This window comes from Vombatus ursinus, unplaced genomic scaffold, assembly GCF_900497805.2.
Source record: "Vombatus ursinus unplaced genomic scaffold, bare-nosed wombat genome assembly UNPS02013048.1, whole genome shotgun sequence".
NCBI lineage: Eukaryota > Metazoa > Chordata > Mammalia > Diprotodontia > Vombatidae > Vombatus > Vombatus ursinus.
Genome location: NW_020952826.1, coordinates 9,924 through 31,023, shown reverse-complemented (window position 1 = coordinate 31,023; position 21,100 = coordinate 9,924). Strand labels below are relative to the sequence as shown.

Sequence of the window (21,100 nt, the reverse complement as noted above, 5' to 3'; positions counted from 1 at the left end):
TTCTGCTCATTCAGCCACCTCTAGGACAGCACAAGATCCTACAACCAGACACCCCCGGCAAGGCTGATCAAGGCAGGGACAAGGTCGTGTCTGTTTTGTTGTGTGTGTGTTTTTTGTTTATTTGTTTGAGGGTGGGGGAGGAGAGGAGATGGGGAACAGGTGTTGAAGGAATGAAAAGCTTAGGGAACTTACAAGAGGTTTGGAAGAGAGGGCCAATACAGGATAGGGCCTCACTCCTAGGCCCACCCAGCGACCCTTAGAGCTGCCTATGAAATTCCCTCATGACCCACTCCGCCAACCTTTACCTCTGACCAACACAGTGAGACATGGGCAGGGCCTGGGAGGAAGTATTTCAACTTCTTTGCTTCTCTAATGTTCAACAAGCCCCCCACCCCCATTAAACTTTCCATTCTTCCCCTCCCTGGCACGAAGGAGCTAAGAGACAAGCATAGCCAGCTTCTTCTCTCTAGGGCTCTCCATCCCTCCATTCTCCCCTCCCCCCAGTTTACTATATTTTCGGCATACACACACACCCCAACTTGCTGAGTCTCCTTTTTTTCTTGGGGAGGAACAGACATTATTCTAGCACTGGGTTTGGTTGTGGGGCCTGAGTAGACCTCTTCTCCACCTTCTGCTTTTACCCAAGGCAAGGTGCAAGGATGAGGGGCAAAAAAGAAAAGAAACACCAGGGAGAAAATATGGAAGGTTAGGGAGCCCAGAATTGGGAACTTTCTGGGGAACCCCGCTGTTCTTGTTCCAATAGCCCTAGACTATGGTGGCTAAGGTGGGGGGAAGGGATGGGGATAACCTGATGGTAAAAGAGCTGAGGCTCGGGCAAGTGGCCAGCCCTGGGGACATGTAGGTGGGGGCAGGGGTGCAGAAGCCTACCTGCTCAGGTGTGTGCTGGCAAAGGGGCGATGGGGCTCCCAGGAGATACGGGGAAGCCCTCAGCTCGATTCAGGATTCCCCCCTGCTTCTGGATTAGGCTGCTGCAAGAGGCACCGATTCCCGTTGGGTCCTAAAGCCCATGCTCCAACTCACGTTCTCCCCGCCCTCCTTTGCCAGCCCTGGCTGGATCAGTGGGTGCAAAAAGCTGGACCCTTATTTTTCTTTGGGGGCCCAGGGGGAGTAAAGTTGAGTCACAGGTGCGGCTAGAAACTAAGGGGCACCTCCACACACACTACCATGGAGGTGGAGTGGCCTCCAACCCCTTCTGTAGGAATTGGGGTGAGCAGCCAAGGCCTTTCCTGCTTTGAAATAAAAAGGACTTTGATGGCAACAGAAATCTAGTCTAATCCTCTCATTTTGCAGATGAGAAAAGACGTCCAAAGGAGATGGCTCGTCCAAGATTGTGGGAGTCCTGGAGTCAACATTTGAACTTGGGTTCTGTGACTCCAAATCCAATGCTTCCTTGACCCTGGGCTAACTTTGGGTAGTTTGCCTTTTCTTCCTGGCAAAACTATGCAGTCACCTCTGCTCCCTCCCAACCCTTCACTAATGCTCCCCTACTTTATCAATTACTTATACCTAGGAATTGTTGAGACGGCTGAGGAAAACTGGAATTTGATTTCTAACACTGGAGAAAGGATGGCTTCAGAGTTATTGCTAGAAGCTAAGAATCTATGATGAGGAGCAAAGAAGGTATGGGTTAAGTAGGGATTCTATTATTTGGAGAAGGAATACTGGAGCCTGAAGACAACAAACTTTATCCCCTCTAGGGGGATCAGTCTGACCAATCTCAACCCACTGACATAGACCTGGTCTATACTGCCAGTGAGCAATCTTTAGAAAGGACTTTTTTTGGGAGGGGTGTTACATGACACTCACAGGCACCCTTTTAGAAAAGGGGGGTGGAGAACAGATCACTTGGCAAGTTAGATCAACACCAAGGTTATTGACCTAATTTAGGGTGGTCAATCATCCTAAGCATCTTAGAAAATTCAGGTTGGGACAGGGGAGAGGGGCCAGGTAGGTAAGAGGGGTAGAGCAGGGTAAGAATGCACCCCAGCTGGCTGCTTGGTAGCATTTTGTAAGTAGAGTTGCATAGTTCTCCTCAGCTTAGAAAGCTACTGGCGGGAGAACAGGGAAAGTGTCATGGGGTGGAGGGCCAGGGGAGCCCAGGGACAGATTTTAGTGAGAGAGAGGGTGTGGACCTTTCCTTTTTCCTTGAGAGGAGAGGAACTTCAGTGAAGACTATAGGGTCCAGACACCTCCCACCACTAACAAGAGCCAACTGAAGAAAGAAGTAAAAGCAGGCAGGGTGGGGATGAAGACCCTGGGGTGGAACCAGGAAGGGTGATTTGGGGCCAAACCTTTCACCCTGATGTACCTCAGTCCTCCTCAAGCTGTAAAACAAAGCTTATAGTCCTTTCCAGGAAGTTAATAAGTATTTACAAAAGGGCTTGGAGATCTTCAGATCTCAAAATGGGCCACCGCTGTTGTGAGTCCAGTAAAGGAGGTTGTGAATGTGTGTTGGAGTAGGGGTGGGGGAATGGACTAGTGCCCTGCAAAATAAGGACAAAGCCAAGTTTAGGGAAAAGTACAACCCTCAGCCACAGGATATCCTTGTGCCCAGAAATGGAGGTCACCCCCCACTCCCCAGCAACCACCAGAGGCTGGCCCCAGCTGGTTATAGGCATGGCCCAGACCAACAGCTGGTCTTCGTTAAGTCCAGCTTTTTTTCCACCCCCCCACTGGTAGCCCACAGCTTCTGCAGTCCTAGGCTGAGAGGGGGTTGCCCAAACCCAACCTTGTAGCTGGCTCCAGAGTGGGGGTACTGTACCAAAGGCCAAGTGGTTGAGAGGGTCAGAGCAGAAGTCTATCTCTTTCATAAAGAATAGGAAGATGGGAAATAAAGGAGTAAGGGGGTGAAAGGGTGGAGGTGGGGGAATTTAGGGCAAACAGCAGGCAGTGAAGTCAGCTGGATTTAAGCCCAGAAACCCCCACACCCTGGGGCCAAGTCTTACTCTTTACTCTCAGCTCTAGTCTTGGCCAGGCACCAAACTGCAGGGAAGGCCCCGGTTGCCCTTTCCGCCTCCTTGCCTCCCTACCCCCCCCTTATTAAATACACATTTTATCTCTCAGCATCTTCATTATCTTAACTGAAGGAGACAAGCAGTGTATGGCGGCAGTAGAGAGCGTCAGGGGAGGGGGGGGGCGCACAGTGGCGCACCCTTGTTAGAGAGTGCTGATCTAGCTCTTTCTGGCTGTGTGGGAAACAGAGGCGAGATCAAAGGGATTGAGGCTGATTCAGAACTCAATTAGTGCTTTTTAAAAAGGGAGCTCTCTCTCTCGTCCTGCTAGTAGTCAAACTGCCTTCACCCAGGCCCCCTGCATCCAATTAGCTTCTACAGCCAGTGCCCTGGGGCTAAGGCTAAAAACCAGTGGGGAGACAGCCACAGGAGTAGACTCCCACCACCACTCTTTTAGTATTCCTGTTTGAAAATTCACAGAACTTGAGGGTATCTTGACTATGGCATATTTTGGAGGGCAGAATAGGGTGAGTGGTATGGCAAGATAACTTGACAACCTCCCCAAAAAGGTGAAAAAGGAAAGGTAAGCTTAAGATTCTGATAGTTGGCAACTCCCACCCTCTGGGTATACAGTCACAAGACTTCAGCCTCTACCCAACCCGAGGCCCTTTCTTTAATAGCAGAAGCTTCGGAAAGAGCAACGAGGAGGTCGCCTGAAGCAAAACACTAAATCAGAGAGAGGATAAGAACGCATCTGTGAGGCCAATGAATGCCCCACAAACCATACCAAGACACATTTTGAAAGACTGAACACCCTCCTTCTGAAGGGGCCCAGGGGAAGGAAGCCAGTTCACCGCTATAGTGCAAAGGTACCAGTAACATTAACATTTCTCACCTACAAGCCAGGTCTCTCCTTCAAAATGGAAGGTAGCACCTTTGCTTGATTCAAGGAATTTCTCATCAGCAGTCAAATTATGCTAGAACAGAATTCCATCAGAAGGAATTAAAAAAATCTAACTTTTCCTTTCTCGATTCTCATTAGTATTTTAAAAGGGTACTCACAGAAGAGAATTAGTGGGCAAGAGAACAGGGCTTTGATAACTTTTGATCTCTAGATTCCCTAGACCTTAACGGTTCTCTCGCCAGGTATCTAGCCACATGCAAATCCTTAATGAGTGAGCCAGAAATGCTTAGGCAAAACTGGTTCACATTAGCACCTATATTCTTCCACCAGGAAAATCCAAGAGATCCAATGCTCTAACAAAAACTGGAAGGAAGACAGGGAAAATTCACCTGGTACAAATTAAACAGGTATAAACGTACTACACACACACACATATGGAGGTCAGCATCTTTGCCATCATCTCGTACAGAAATAAGCCATCATCCTGGCCAACATTGGCCACCACTAAAAATCCCACCACTTTCAATAGCTCCCATGACTATAGTTAGAAAAGCCAGCAAGGAAAGGACTTTCTTCCTCTACTCAATTTGCTCACCGGCTGTCTGAGTTACACTTAAGACTTCTCTGACAAACACACATCAGCTTCTGTTCCCACAAGAGCAGCTGAAGCCAAGCTGGGACTCTAAGTCTGCTTTACGCATCATTGACAGAATCAACCCCGTTCCAATTGCTGGATTCTTAGGAGCAGCAATGACCTAGAAATTGATTGGGGGTGGGGTAGGGTGAGTAGGATGAAAAGGAAAGTAACAAACCAATGCATATATAGATAGCCCTATATCCTAATATGAAGGGAAAGGGGGAAAAGGGAGAAGAGGATGATTAAGAAATTTAGCCCTTTCTAATCTGCAAATGTGATCTTGGCTGGAAGTCAGAGAGAATACATGGAAGTCCCACTGTGAGTCAAGCCATGTTCCTGACTTGAGCCCCACAGTTAAGAAGAAGGAGCCAAGCCTCAAACACAACGTGGTAGGGAGGCTGCTCCTTTTTGGGCAGAATCCTACTGTGGACACAGAACAGACAGCAGCTGCCCACAGTGTGGAAACAAACTGTAAAGCAGTCATGTCTCTTAAGGCTGCAGCAACCAATAAAATGTAATTTAAATCAAGGCTCGCATCTGTTCCCAATCCCATTCAGTCTCTGCTTTCCATCAGCCCTCGGACAATCTTTGCAATTATTCCTGTTAACTCTTAGGACCCTGGGTAGGATCCAACCTTGAAGGCATGAAACTAAGTATTCACCACTGCCATTTACCTTCAGACAGGTTTCAACACAGGTGTGTGGGGGAAGAGAACGGTATTTAAACCCCTATCTACAGAATAACTTCCGAGACACACACCACGGATGTAGCCTTCATTTCACAACACACACCATAGATATAGTGTCATTTCACAGAGGGCTCTCTCTCTCTTTCTGTGCTCTTCTTCCATCCCATATCACTTGCTGTAACATGGATCACATTGCAGGGATAGAGCAGGCAGAGGCCAACAGATCATTTGGACTTATATCAAGTTCCCAGCCTAGACTCTCTGTGTCAAGAGGAAGGTAGGAGGCACAGCAGGAGTACCTGGGTATTACCCAAGTAGGAATTAAAATACTTGAGACAGTCCTGTCTTCAATCTATGGATAACACACACACATATTTTCTATTTAAAACATTTGTTTGAGATAAGGAACATTTTAAAATCTCAGTTGAACAAAACAAACTTCTAGGACACATTTACTCCCTCAAAAGCCCACCTTTCAGCCCCATCAGTGTTATAATGGCACCCTCTGGTGTACAGACCATACTTTGGCTCAGAAGTTCCAGTAAGTTTACTGGAAACCAAACCCGAAAGAAGGAAGAGATATTAAGTAACCATATGGAAGGGTTTCAGATGAGAGGAAAAAGAGGTGGTTTAAAGAGAAATGTAAATTCATATGAAGCCAGCATAAAGCAAGTAGTTTCTGGTGCCTGAGGGAGGGGTTAAATAGCAGGATTTTTAGCTATACATCCAGGATACATGCAGGAAACTTGAACATTAGACAAATGAACTACTTAAAAACAAACACACAGATAATATTATACAATTCAATAAATATATCCCTATATATAGAGTTAAAACATTCTTTCTCTCAACCTTGGAAGTGCCCAACAATATCAATGGGTCTTAAATGGCACAAAGAACGACAGTCTCCAAAATGTGAACAAAGCAGCACTCCAAAAAGAACTGGAGGCTTTGACCAATACTTCCTCCAATTCAACATGAACATGTGGGTTTTCTGGATGAACTTCTGTTGTCCTCACTGTTCTCATACAGACCCTCAGGGGCTCCATGAATCTTCACTTTGTAAGATAAATTGGATAAAGATACACAAGAGCTGAAGACAGCACCTCTCTTAGCCACATGCTTTTTTTTTTTAACCTTGATGAGTCAAAATAAAGGGACCTAAAGATGTTTTGGTTCTATAGTCATGACTGCACATCTCTTATGAATATAAATTCATCTAGTTCAAGTAAAAACAGGTCATATTTCTGGGACTCCAGGATAGAGTGCACAACGTAGCATATTGCCACAGTTGTGAGGTCCTGTAAAATGCAAGGGGGACACTCAAGGTAAAAGACCAGAAGGATTTAAGGCAATCCATTAGCTAAAATGGTCCCAATTAAGACTCTGTCCTTCAGTGCATGCTCCATCTCCTTTTCTTCAATCTTCAGAGACACCTGAAAAAAAAAAAAAAAGATTCCTTGCTATAAAACCCAAAAAAGCAAAGATAGTAACAAGGGAGTAGCACATGTTATTACATCAAGTGAGATTTCTGCCATGTTAAGTTTCTCTCTAAGGAGAACCCTACTTCTCTTGATTTCCCATGGTGGCTTCTGCTTAGATGTTTCCCCCTCCCACAATTCCCAATCATCACAGATGAGACCTAACATCTAAACAAACCCATACACAACTGTGGGCAACTTTAAAACTGTAACTTCAGCAAAATATAAGGTAATCACAAAACCTTCTTAGAAAGGGCAGCTAAGACCATCAGCATCAAAGACATAGCTCTCCAGAGACAAATGGTACCTTTGTGAGTCGTGTTTCCTTGCTCTTCTTCAATCCTAAAATGCCCCTGGTCTCCAAAAGCCCTGAAAGTGACAAACACTCTGACTGGTCCACTGCTGCCACCTGCTGTTTTCGACAGACTTTGCTATAGGCTTCATGTAACTGGCAGGAAACAAGGAAAAAAATTCTGCTTAAGAATCATATCTCAATAACTCATGAGTTTTGTTAAGGTGTCTGTGTAAAGTTACATAGAGAAAGCACTGCACACAATAGGATAATAAAGATGAACAACTCAAGTCCCCCAACGGTACTCAGGTACTGGAGAAAAGGATTAGAAATGGAGAAAAGATCATTGAGCAACTCTCTTCCTTAAATCTCCAGGGGAAGTAAGGTCAGCTAGCTTCAAGCTACAGTCAGAACAGTTATCTGCATAAAAATCAACAGATCACTTATCCAAATACGTTTGTGAGCAATAATCCACTTTAGATTTACATCTAACTAGGGAGAACACATCACATTCAAAATAGTAGTTATGTCTTACTATTTTCCCAAAAGCCTAGAAAGTAATCCCCATCCCAACCCCACCAACTTTATTGCATTCTTTCTAATTTACCTTCCCCAGGGTGACCTCTTTGGCTTTCAGCTGTCTGGTCAAGAGCAACAGAGAACAAACCAGAATCTTCTGTTGAAGAGGAAAGGAATCCTGAGCTCCTTCTTGGCTCAAGGCCATTCTGCTGCCATAAGTGTCTGAGATGACCTGGGATATATGAATAAGACCAACCCGCTTGGGAAATGAAGACTGGCCTGATGACTTAGCAGATTTACCTGAAAAATAAATTAAATAATTCAGTTAAAATTCAACAAACATTTAAAAGCCATAAACTCAGGATACATAGAAGGACAAAGACACTCACACACACAAATTTCCTGCTCTCAAGGAGCTCACAAGGGAGGAGGGGGAATAATTATTTATGATGTATACAGCTAAGTAAATATAAAGGAATCTCAGGAGAGAGGGAGACCAGGAAAGGGAATGCATTCTAGACATAGGGGACCAGCAGTGCAAAGGCGTGGAGATTAGGGATAGCATCTTGACTTCAGAAGAATAACTAGTAGGTCAATTTGGTTAGAATGTAAAGAGAATGATATGAAAGGTAGGTTAGAAGCTAGATTGCACAGACTGTTAAATGCCAGACTGAGGAATTTGTACTACATCCTAGAGATAACAGAGATTTATTAAAGTTGTTTTGAGTAGGAAAATCACAGTCAGGAATATTAATTTAACAGCTATGTGGAGCATTAAGAGAAGGGAAGAGACTAAAAGAAAGGAGATCAATTAAGAAGCTATTATAATAGTCTAGGTAAGAGGTGATAAAGGTATGAACTGCCTTTGTAGGAGTAGCGGCCTTGTGAGTAGAGAGGAGACAAATTCAAGGAATGTGGAGGCAGAACTGACAAGATCTGGTAACTAACTAAATATCAGGAATGAAGAGAGAAGGAGAAGTCAAGGATGACTAAGAATGTGAATCTAGATAACTGGAAGGACGTTGTTATCCTCAATAGGAAGAGGAAAATTCAAAGGAGAGATGAGCTTTGGGGATAAATGTAATAATGTCTATTTTGGACTAAATTTGAACTGCTAATGGCACATCCAGGTGGAGATATCCAGTTGGCAATATGAGACTTGAGTTTCAGGATAATGATTAGGGTTGGATATATAGATTTGCAAATTATCTACATAGAGATGAATTGATAAAATGAGATGAAAAGAGGAAGGACAAGATGGATGATGATCCAGAAATGGAAACTGGAGGAGTGGTTAGATAGGGAGGATGAAAAATAAGAATGAAGGATGATATAGAAGTATTTTGAGGTATGGAGTAGGGTACCCAAGACTGATGGTCTCTATTCTCTCAGTGAAATAGGGGGCAAGATTCTTAAATGAGGAGGGGAGGGGTAAATGAGAGGTATTTTGAGGCATAGAGTAGGGTACTTCAAGACTGATGGTCTTTATTTTCTCAATGAAGTGGGAGGCAAGATTCTTAAATGAAAGGGATGGGAGGGATGGCATAGGAGGTCTAAGGAAAGAGAAGGTTTGGAAAAGCCACCATGAAAAAGGTCAAGAATCTTAAGGGAAATAATGAAAAGAAGTAGGGAGGGAGGGAATCTAACAGTATCACATGTAAGATTATAAAAAGTCACTACGGAGTTTATGAAGGAAAATCAATCAGGGAATTGCTGTTTAGCAACAGAGGCCCAAAATTAGCAAACAAATTTGTAGAGGACCTTGTTATCATTTTTGCAGTATTTTCCCCAGAAGTATGCTGATGTAAGTGAAGACAGATGGGGGTGACCCCAGGGTTGGGGTAAGACTGGAGATAGAGCAAGAGAGCAAGGGATTCAAAGGTAGAAGACAGTATATAATTGAAATAGTCCACTAGGGTCAAGAATGTGAAAAGAGGAAAATGAAACCATAGCATGCAGAGCTGACAGACTAGAACTGGGAAAGATGGAGGGAGTAGAAAAGACAGTTCTAAGTGCACTTTCTTAAGTGCTAAGAAAAGGCAGTGCTACCTCCTAATGGGTAGGAGGTTAAAGAGGGATTTTACACCTGGATCATGTAAATAGCAGTTATGCTGTAATCAAAGGTATGGCTGAAGTACAGCAAAGATAGAGGTCATAAGAATTGAGGAGGTAGACTGAGAGGCCAGGGTACTGAGACAACATTGATGTGTTTATACTGAAGTCTACTAGTATGAAGGCAGAGATTGGACTGAGATAGATACTGAACACTTTGAGAAAAGAGGGAGAATGATTTGGAGGTCAGTACTACAATATGGATCTGGACTATATAATACAGACAGATGGAGTATGCCTCAAAGAAACTGCTGAGTGCTGGTGGCAGAGTGGGAAAATTTTTTTTAAAAGATTTAGCAAACGGTAGTAGGTTACAACCATTGTGATCTAAGTAGATGTAGACAGTGACAGAGCAGAGGTTTCACTATCCCGCTTAAGATCATGAGATTAGAGACTAAATATTTGGAGTGGTAAGAGACTGGAAAATGCCCTGACTATGACAGAAGTCACCCTTCTGGTCACAGCAGTGTGAAACCCAATCCTGTGGAAATCATTTAATGCCAGAGGAACAAAGCTAGCTGAAGAGGGGGAAAGATTGGTCAGAGAACTGGCTAATAAAGGAATGGAAGAATTGCTCCAGATGAGAAGAATTCCCAAGGCAAAGGCAGTCACTCTATTTGAGAGTAAGGAATGACAATGATGTGAGTTCTTGCTCAGATAAGTACTGGAAATGTCCCCGGTACTTGGAAATGATTAAGTAGGTGAATGTGAATGGCAAAGCTAATCAATCCTACATCATTCCCATTTTCCATCTTGATTTACTCACCCAAGTGACCTACAATGAAGAAATAATTGTGAAAACATCACTGTCTGTCCTGGTAGATGTCACCATCTTAAAATTGGAGTTTGTATTAGAGAAATTATCAAGAAACTGCTTCAGAACCATGGCAATTGAAGGAGATCTAGCCCTTCTGTATTTAGCCATGAGACAGAGGAAGGATCTGTTCTGTAAAAGGCTTAACCTGAAATCATTCAACTAAGAGGATCCTCCACTTTTTCCTCAAGTTGCTTCCAATTCATTGTAGCAATTGGGATGATAAAGACCTAACTCAGGGCAGGTGATAGAAATAAACAAAGATCACATTCTAAATGGAACAATTGGAAATAAAATTTCACAATTCCTAAAGGCCAAGAAAAAGAAACCAGAAGACCAAGCCTACCCCCTACCAGTGGTTTATTGTGCGACCTGTGGAACTACCTTTACTCAGATTCATCTACAAAACTAAAATTTTCCCAAAGCTAGTAGGGAGCTAGAAAGGTAATGTAAATTAATGTTTAGAAAGTATATATGACCAAGTACATACTAAAAAAAAAAAAAGGAAGACAACAAGTAATTACAAGGGAACCAATTAATAGTTTGGGCCAGGGGATCAATAATTACTTTTGCTCTAAGCACCATTAAAATCCTGAAGACCACTGTCAAATTCAAAGAGATAATCAGTGAAGAAAAAAATAGAAAATTTGAAAATAGAAAAAAAAAAGTACATATAGTGGGATATTATAGAATGCTAAGCCCCTCGGGCAACACTTTGTGGCATTACTGTTACCCTTTGCTGACTACAGCTAGCCCAGGAACTAAAAGTTTAACAGCAACATTTCAGAAATATTATTTACTCCCCCTTATTCCCAAGAAAAACTCATTGTTCTAAAAGAGACGAGTACAAAAGGAAAACAGAAGAGAAAGAAACAAGTGGCTCAAATTGTTCTACTGACACAGATTAACAACTTCAGAAACAAGGAACTATGGTGTATAGCCACTCCTTACTTCACCTCTGTCTCAGAAAGAAGGGAATGAAGGAGTCAGAAAGGCATGCAAGTATTGTGATTTTAGTAATGATTTGCTCTAGCCCTCATTTTGCTGGGCTAATAGACTCACTGCACTCTCACCCTACTGGACTTGTTTAGCTTAAGTTATCCTAAGCTGAACTTACTTCCCTTTCTAACTTCCTACCCACCTCAACAGTTACTGGCCTTTGCTCTCATACCTACATTAAGATACAAAATGTGCTCAGTTCAAGTCCACAGAAAAGCATAGCTGACCATATTGTCTGCCGTTTTCATTTCCAGAGTTTTGGAAGGCTATCCCTAAGCATTTATGTAATACCCTGGGGGACTTACTTCCAGTAATGCATGAAATATAGTACTGGCAGGCAAGACAGCAATCAGGGTAGATGAAATTGACCAAAACACACACACACACACACACACACACACACACACACACACACACATACACACACACACTTACTTTCACTTTGCACATCATATCCTCTCTCCTACCTCTTTCCTCAGAAAAATCAAGCTTTCATTTAAGAAGGAAGACAGCAGGGAAGATAAGCCACTTACATTCAGACAGTGGTTTGAGGACAGTCTGGTTTCTGACATCTGACTCTACAATTTCAACAGCTCTCCTGTAGGACAGATATTTCTAAAATTATTTTTTGCTGAGCCAAACAAAACACCACTAAACATTTGAAAGTAAACCCTTTAACTGAAAACAATGGGTTTTATACAATTTCTTAAAAGACAAAAATTGGGTTGTCTCAGCTAACACAGTCTTTACTAACCCAAAATAATTCAAGTACCAGGGAACGAGATACTTCAACAATATGCAGTTCCTTTAAATGGCTGCCAACTAGGTCATCATACATGAGGACAATGAGCCAACACTAATGTTTTAAAAGTAAGTCAAAATGGGGAGAAAAGCAGCACTCCTTTCCTGCTCAAACCCTACAACCTTTAACCAGGAAGTTTGCTGACCAGGGGAGATGTTCAAATTCAGGACCATGCAATTTAGTACTATGAAGGACTTACTATTCCAATGCTCTCTCCAAAGTACTTTGACCACAGGAAGTCATAAGCCAGACCTGTATCTCCTGCATGGCAGTGGGGGGAGCCTGGACCAGTGGGCCAGCTCAGCAAGTATCATTTTAATGGACCCAGTGTCCCTACTGGGAAGGAAGTAATTTCATCAGCCAGCGCAGAGGATTTCCCTGGCAGGAGGGAATGGGGGATGGGAAGAGAGAGAAAGTGGTCTAGGGCACAAGTGTGGGAGAGCACAAACTGGAGGAAAAGGGTACTCACAAAATCGAGTGAAGAAAAAAAAGTCTAAAGGCAAAGATGGTTCAGGTCCATAAATAAACCTGCTTGAGACCAGCTAATGGAAAAGTAAACTGGAGTCTTTTTTAATACAAATGTAATTAACCAATCTATAATCACCACAGGGAGTGCCAGCAACATCTCATTTGTTTCTCCCTCTGTAGGTAATGGACTGATAATGTTTCAGACATTAACACGGTCGAAATGCAGAGCTCCCCACTGAGAAACAAGTCCTCCTTTCCGAGCATAAAAAGCAGCAGAATGGAGCCTCTTAAGTCACATTCACTTGAGTTACAAGAGACAATTAACAGCATTTTTTTCTTTTTTTAATAAAAGCGGCCAACAGCGCTATAAATTACCTGCAAACATCTAGTGCTTTTCGAGCATCTCCTGACACAGCAGAGATTTTTCTAGCACAGAACTGAATTGCAGCATTGTCCAGAACCTGATCACTGGATACCTTTAAATAAGACAAAGCACAAATCAGGGTCATCTCTCAATTCTAGGCCCCAGTTACACAAATATTTTCATACGAAATCTCAAACTGACAGGTTCCCCAGTGCATTCTATGAAATACTTTTCTGGTCAAAAGGAATTAAGATTTCCAGAGAGCCAATGTTTACACATTAAACTGTTTTTCAGAAAGATAGAATATATGGTTTCATGACATGAAAACAACAAAATAAAACATCCTTCTACATGAGAAAGTTTCTCACAGGTTCAATTTCTCAAGGTATAAGTATGAGGGAAAAAATCTGACTGAATCCAGTTTCCCCTCTCACTCATGAACTTTCTTTCCACTATAACACAGAGCATAATTTTAGAAAGTAAAGGCTACAAATAACTTTAAAAAGAACTGTTTTATTAGATGCCCCCAGTTTTTGTTACCCCCAAAGTAACCTGAATTTTGTCAAGAAAATAATTTCCAACAGATGCTGCTCACCTGCTTAAGTCGGTCCTGTAAGATGGTAGCTATCTGCTCTTTTGTATAAGGTGGGAAGTTCACCAGCTGTGGCCTGAACTTTGCTCTAGCTTGAAGTCTGGGTAGGATTCTATCAGTAAGATCCAGGGAATTAGCAATACCTACAGAGGTTATTAATGCACCAGTTAGCCAAGTAGTCACTTTCAGACCCCTGGAAAGTCTCAAGTTTTCATGCTAAATGCCATTTACTCTTCCAACCCAGTATCCCAAGTGACAATTTCCCACTTGGTCCCTTCTACTCATTGGGCAAGATAGGAATTTCATCACCCTAAAGGAAATTATTCACAGGCTAAGAGAAAAGAGTAATGATGCTCAATTATTTGCACTACTGGAAAAAATCAGGTAATCTCCCAAATTTATATATTATCTCTGGAATACAATGTTACACATCGTTTTTATGTAGATTTAGCTCTGGTTATGGCTAACTTAAGCTAGCATCAGTATTAACTTGCTGTCTCAAAGCACCCTCTGGCAAGGCAGAAGCACAAAACCTAAAAACAAACTAGAAAACAGGGGGCTCTAAATCTTGGAATACTTACCTTCCTCTGAGGTTCAAATCAGATACTATATCTACTCTGTAAAGCTTGCCTTGATTCTTTCAGTTGTACAAGTTCTCTTTCTCTTCTACCTCGTATTTGCTTTTCTAGATATATACTGCACCTTTTCCCCCTGTCTAGAGAATGTAAGCTATTTGAGGGAAGGGACTCCCTTGCTCTTTATCTTTATCCTCCAGTACCCAGCAGTGCTAGTGTTTTCTGATTTTATATAAGAAATTAATGGCAGAGAACTCACAAATTCTTAAATTTAAAGGTAAAAGACAATGAGGACTAACCAATCAACACCAGATGGGAATTCCTCAGCCAAGGCCATTCAAACAATGTGTATAACACATCCTGTCCTTTGCTGTCCAACTGATCCATTTCATCCAACACCAATAAGCTACGTATACAAAAAAGAAATCAGTGGCTATGTTAATCTTTTAACAGAAACTTTGAATTGAGTCCAATCTCAAGCTTTCTACATCCATTTAAGGCTAAGCTATTTGGAGAAGCTCACAATGCCCTTCAATCCAGTCACTGATATAAAATTTGTTTTCCTCCCAAGAATCAGCAAAATCTAGATGCTCTAAAGTAATTTTCATTTTTTTTAAAAGGCAGGTTAATGACCTGCACAAGGTCACACAGTTGGTAAGTGTCTGAGTCTATATTTGAACTCAGGTCCTCCTGACTTCAGGAGGAAGCTCTATCCACTGTGCCACCTAACTGCACCAATTTTAATGATTCTTGAAATTATTTTCCTACTTATAGAAGTAGACATTGCATTTTATTTTTCTCTTTCTTCCCCCTTGAGCTCCTACCCCCAAATTATTTCTTGTTCAATGCATGAATGAATCACTTATGAGGAAAAGGGATTTATAATTATAAAACTGTCATTACTATTCACTCAGATTTGGACACCATTCAAGGTTGAGCAACAGTAACCAGAATACCCATCATGGAACATTAGGATGTGGGTATACAGAGAAAAGATTTCCAGAATTATACAGAGCAATACAAACCCAGGTGATACTTACAACATGGGGGCCTTCTCTGAAGTCATATGTTTTTCCAATTTCCTCATCAAGTCCTTCCCAGATGACTTGGATATGCTTTCCTGACAGATCTCCTGAGCAATAGCTGGGAATACAGCCTGGGAGGTCCTCAAGGACATACAATTTAGCACTACAATTTTAGTATCTTCCAGTTCTTCCTAGAAGTATGCAAACACAGGAGAATATCTTTAACGTTAACTAGAGAATCAATGGAACCAAAAAATGTCTGAGGTTTCAATAGCACTCAAGGTAAAGAGAAATCTGATGCCCTCTACTCATTTCCACTCCCTTAATCTTCAAAGTTCAAATGAGGTGATTACAAGGTATTGATGACTTTGGCATGCAGGTCATACCTTACAACCCACTAAATACCTTCAGGTCCTGCAGAATCCGGTTTAAGCATGCTGTTTTGCCAGTTCCAGGAGCACCAGAAACATAAAGGCTCCCAGCTTTTTTTCCACAGATGTGTTCTTTCAGGAAATGTCTGATGACATCCATCTCTTTCTCCCTGGCAGGCAGTCTATCTGGGACAGCTGTATTCAGGACCAGCTTTGCTTGTTGGTAACAAGTGCCTATTCCAGACGTAAAGGGACAATTAGACACAACAGAAGGTGACTGAGAAGACCCACTGGGTTTTATTCAGAGAAAGTCATCAGCCTTGTTTATGAGGCTGCACTAACAGCTGTCATATAGACACTAACCTTCTTGCTTGAATAGCCCAATACACACAGATTCTTTCTCTAGTGGGCAACTGTGCTCAGAATTCCTTGATCTCCTTTGACCTTTTTGAACTGGAGAGAGTTCCTTGTCCTGATGGACCACTGCTAGGTCTCTTTTGCTAGGAGAACTAATTTTCAACTGATTGTCAAATACTAGTCCACGCTTCTTAGAGGCAAGTGGAAGAACAGGACCATTCTCTTTCTTACTCCGTTTTGAAGGTGAACAAGTAAGCATATGGAGAGTGTTGCATAGGTTGTCATCTCCTGAAACATATATTAAGGCCAAAATTCATTATGAAATACAACAGTTATAAAGCCCTACTTATATGTAAGATTCTATGAATAGAAAGAATAAAAAGAAAAATCAAAGAAAGAGGAAAAGGACCCATATATACAAAAATATTTATAGCAGTTCTTTTTATAGTGGCAAAGAATTGGAAACTGGGGGGGTGCACAGCCATAAATTTGCTGAACAAGTTATGATATGTGAATGTAATGGAATACTATTGTGCTGTAAGAAATGATGAAAGGGACCATTTCAGAGAAACCTGGAAAGGATTTGTATCAACTGATAAAAAGTGAGGTGAGTAGAACCAACAATGTATTAAATAGCAACAATACTGTAAAGACAAACAATTTGGAATTTGGAATTCAGATCAACACAATGATCAACTACAGCTCCTGGGAACTCATGATAAAACATGTTGGCCACTTCCCAAAAGGAAAGTGATGAACTCAGAATGTAAATTAAGAAAAAAAATTTTTTCTAACATGGCCAGTACAGGATTTTTTTTGCTTGACTATACATGTTTATAACTAGGATTTTGTTCTTCCTGTTTTCTCAATTGGAAGGGGTGGGGTAGAATATAAAGAGAATGGGAGGGAGAGAAGGTAGCAGAAAATAAAATAAAATAAAATACAATTTCAAAGAAAGAACAAAAACAGTACCAGAAGAGCCTAGATTCCACTAGGGAAGAGAACATGTACCCAGAGAAGTAAATACAAAATAATCTGATAAGGCATAAAGGACTAATAATTAGGGAAATCAGGCTTTGTATAAAAAGTGGTACCTTATGTGAGATAAGTTAAGAAAGCTAAAGATTCTAAAAGGTGGAAGTAAGGAAGTAGTGGGAGATGACTTTGCAAAGGCACAGAGATAAGAGGCAGAATGCTAAGTTTTGAAAAACTAGTTGGCCAGTTTAATTGGAATGCATGATGAAGAGTATCACATAATAACTCTGGGAAGGTAGAATGGAGCCAGATTGTGTTGGATTTCAAATGCTAGGCTGAGAGATCTGTATTTTATCTTAGAGGCAATAGGGAATTACTTGCAGTGAATGGTAAATGGAACCCCCAAAGCAATTTAAGAGATGATCTGCCATCTGGCCCAACCCAGCAAGAGATGAATTTTCCACTTCATTGTCAGGACTTGCTAAAAAGTAGACTCAAAATCCATGGGAAAAAATGAGAAATCACTACTTGGGAAACAGATTGCCTACCTCACCCTAAAGCTAAAAATGTTTTTAAGCAAAGCAGCTACCCGTCGCAACCTGCCCCACCAGATGGCGCCAGTTCATCATCTTCTTTTAACACCCCATAGTAATCACCTTCAGAAGGGGTTATACAAAGTACAAAAATTGGTGAGGAGGGCTATTCTCAAAGAAGTGTGTTCTTTAGAAAGAATCTACTTGTTCTTTTCTGTGATGATAATGGCTCATTATCACAAGGTTATTTAAAAATAAAAAATAATCCCAAGAGCTAGTGAGATATTGGGGAACTAGAAGTCAGGGCTCAAGTATAACATCTGGCTTAAAATTTTATACAATAACAATATCATAAAAAACAAACAACTCTGAAGACTTAAGAACTCTCATCATCTAAACAATCCACCATTATTCCTGAGAATTTATGATGAAACATGCTACCCACTTCCAGACAGAGGTGACTGGCTCATGATTGCAAATCGACATACACTTTTGGACATGGCCAATGCATGCTTCACTACACCCGTGTATTACAAGAACTTTGTTTTTCTTCCTTTTTCAACTGAAAGCTGGACAGGGAAAAGGTAAACTATAGTTAATTGAAAAAAATTTTTTAATAAAAAAACCCGTCTAGCTCAGAATACGACCTCTGAAATCCCTTCTGGCAACTTTGCAGACACTTAGGGAGAAACCAGCTGAATTCTGGAAACTGCTGCAAACACCTGGAAGTTAAAAAAAAAAAATCGAAAAGCCACACAGAAAACTGCAAGTCAAAGAGCTGCATCTATGGTTACCTAGTCGTTTCCTGGGACTGAGGGGCAGGATTTTAACGTTGGGGGTGGGCAGCATATTCGACGATCTGACATCTCCACGGTTTTTCCCTTTGCCTAACGTCCTAGACGCTTTCTTCTTGCGAAAGTCAATGGTGGCCTGAGATTGGGATCTGGTGTTGGGCATGACGACAATACACTCAGAGCTATAAAGTAAACAGATTCAACAGCTCAACAAACATTTAATATGTACCTGGGGGTAAGACAATGTGGATGCAAAGACAAAAGGGGAAAGAAGGAGTCTCTGCTCTCAAGGAGCTTCTCTGCTACTGGGGCGGTTGGTTCTCAAAGTGCAGTCCTCAGGGAAGCCCTGAGGGTCACTCGGTCAGAGCTACTTTCGTAAAAACACTAAGACTTTTAATTTCTAATAGGGTGAATATCCATAGCTATAAACCATACAAATAAAAGTTATTTGGAAGAGGTTTTCAATAATTTTTTTGCGTATAAAAGGGTCCTAAGGCCAAAAAAGTGGAGAACCGCTGTACTAGGAGATAATTTAAACTGGTAAGTAAACACAAGCTAACTTGAGCACTAATAATAATAACTAGCACTTCTATAGTGCTTTAAGGGCACTATAGGGCTTTACAAATAGTAGGAGTCAGTGAAGGGCTCTCTCCCTCACACACACAGACAACCCCCCCCCCCCCCCCCCCCCCCCCCCCCCCCCCTCTCCACCCTTTCCTAGGTGCGCCCGGCCCTCGGCCTCCGCCCGAGCCCCTTCCCCTCCAGGACTATCCTCCTCCCCGCCACCCCCAGGCCTGGACAGGGATCTGAGCTACGGTCGCCCTCCACCCGCTCCGGCTCCTCGCCCTGCTAGCTTCCTCACCTCACTTCACGTAAGCTCAGCTCAGCTCAACTGAACTCAGCTCTACTCAGCTACTCCCGCCACACAGTTCCGAAGCTCTTTCCGTAGCTCGCGCCAATTCCTCTCAGCTGAGAGCTTCCCGTTTCCCGCCAGAGCCGGACCGCTCCGCTGATTGGTTGGCGTCCTGAAGGCGGGGGGGAAGGCTGCCTCGCTCCGAGGCTCACTTCCCCTGCTCCACGCCTACCTCCGTTGAACCAATAGAAAAGCCCCAAGTCTCCGGCGCGCCGCGAGGTTGCATCCCCTGGGCGGGAACCACATCAACATCCGGTTTCTAAGCGTAAAGTCAAGGACGTAGCGGAGACGGCAGGATACGGCAACAGGGAAGGGGCCGCAAAGGTCTCTGGGAATTGTAATCTACGATGAACACACAATCCGTCTTCACCTGCTAAAGCCAACTCACGATTCAGTTTCTGGGTATTAAAGGATTTTTCCTTTAAGGAAATAGTACCCCAAAAATGTGGGCATCAGCTACTTTTTCTCACAGCATGTACGACACATGAGAGAATGCATACTTAAGATTTCAGTTTATCTTTTCTACTGCAAAACCGCAACTTCCTCCTCCTGGAAACCACAGGTAATCTTAAAAGGTCTACTCTCGGCCTAAGGGAAGGAATATAGGGATATGGTTGGGTTTTCAGAAATGGCCCCAGGATCCCCCCCGAGCCTCTGAGATAGGAGATAGGTCAAGTACCTTCCCCTTACTAACAAAAACCAGGAGACTTAAACATCAATCCATGCCAAACATCAATCAGGGTGGTTTGGCAACTATTAATTAATTAATCTTTTCTTCCATAAGTATTAAGCTGTAATGGGTACAAATGAGTATGGCCGAGATCCACAGGCCAACTCCAGAACGTCAAAGAGCATCCCACACAGACCCTTGGGTTCCAATAAGACCAAAACCCATGGGCAGCTGATGTTAATGATCAACCGATGCTTATTTTTTCAGCTTGATCTTTCAACCTTTGATCTCTAATGAGAGTGTTGAAAACTGTCACAAGGAGTCCAGATTGAAACCTTCAACTGACGGTGTTTAGTACTGGGAGGATAAAGAGAATAAAATACAGATCTTAATAAGCTGCCCCTCTAAAGAGGAAGTGGAGAACTAAGGGTTTACTTGCATGCCCTCCCAAGGAGAGGTCTGCATTTAGTTTTAGGAAGTAGGTGGGGATGCACTATTTACAATTTTCTGAAGGGCAACACCACTTTGACCTCCTGAAAACTCTTGCTGAGTAACATGATACGGTGAGGGTGATAAGCCAGCTTTCCAGATGAGTTGTTGGGCATGTGGATATGCCTCAACTAGGAGCCAATCAACTGTAAATGAAAGCCTCTGCAGATGTCCGAAGTATCACCACAGAAATATGCCTGATTCTTAAAACATCCCAATGCTCCTACCTATGGCCCTCAAACCTAGGGCAGGCACAGATGTGAGATCATCCAAATTGATCCAATGATCTACTAAAGAAAAGGTTTTCCTCCACAACTTTCCTTTGAGGGAGCCTGACATGAAATAGGGTGTTCAGTTCTCCAAATTTCTGCCTGAATGTTACTGAGAAACCAACTCCTTCCCCAAAGCCAGGCTACCAGAGAAAAGAAGTTTGTTCAGGAAAGGCATCCCATAGCTGGATGGAAAAAAAAAAAAGCCACCTTTGGCTCCAAGCAGCTGTGCCTCACTCATAATTACAGTAAGCAGACCTGTGGCCCATCTCCTAATGCCTATTGCATGGTGTCATGGAAGAATAAAATCATACAAGAAGGACTTGTCAGCATTCTTTTGTACACACCAGAGGGGAGACACCATTTCCTCTGGACAAAGGAACTCCTAAGGTTACCAAGTTAAGGATTATTTCAGCAAGCATTTTTTGGTGGACTGTATGAAGTCGACTAGGGAGCACCAGAGCCAGGAAATATGCTACAAGTTA

General features: G+C 42.4%; 1 protein-coding gene across 1 annotated transcript; it reads right to left on the bottom strand.

Moving 5' to 3' along the window:
* Positions 1-5,575: 5,575 nt before the first annotated feature.
* LOC114040381 (cell division control protein 6 homolog) lies at positions 5,576-19,299 on the bottom strand. Its single transcript, XM_027858474.1, has 12 exons — positions 19,137-19,299; positions 18,275-18,456; positions 15,979-16,260; positions 15,650-15,849; positions 15,260-15,435; positions 14,519-14,625; positions 13,648-13,787; positions 13,064-13,164; positions 11,952-12,016; positions 7,582-7,793; positions 6,990-7,130; positions 5,576-6,637 (listed from the first exon to the last, which is right to left on the bottom strand). Exons 2-12 carry the CDS (start codon positions 18,435-18,437, stop codon positions 6,548-6,550), a joined length of 1,677 nt encoding a protein of 558 aa, XP_027714275.1. The 5' UTR covers positions 18,438-18,456; positions 19,137-19,299; the 3' UTR covers positions 5,576-6,547.
* Between the last annotated feature and the right edge of the window lie 1,801 nt (positions 19,300-21,100).

What these genes read in the sequence shown, in the direction of transcription:
- LOC114040381 (XM_027858474.1), bottom strand. Translation starts at nt 18,437, where the DNA reads ATGCCCAACACCAGATCCCAATCTCAGGCCACCATTGACTTTCGCAAG. An exon ending in CAGTCCCAGGAAACGACTAG is followed by an intron (nt 16,261 to 18,274) that starts GTAACCATAGAT and finishes TATATGTTTCAG; the next exon opens with GAGATGACAACCTATGCAAC. An exon ending in TTCCCATCTGGTGTTGATTG is followed by an intron (nt 13,788 to 14,518) that starts GTTAGTCCTCAT and finishes TAACCTCTGTAG; the next exon opens with GTATTGCTAATTCCCTGGAT.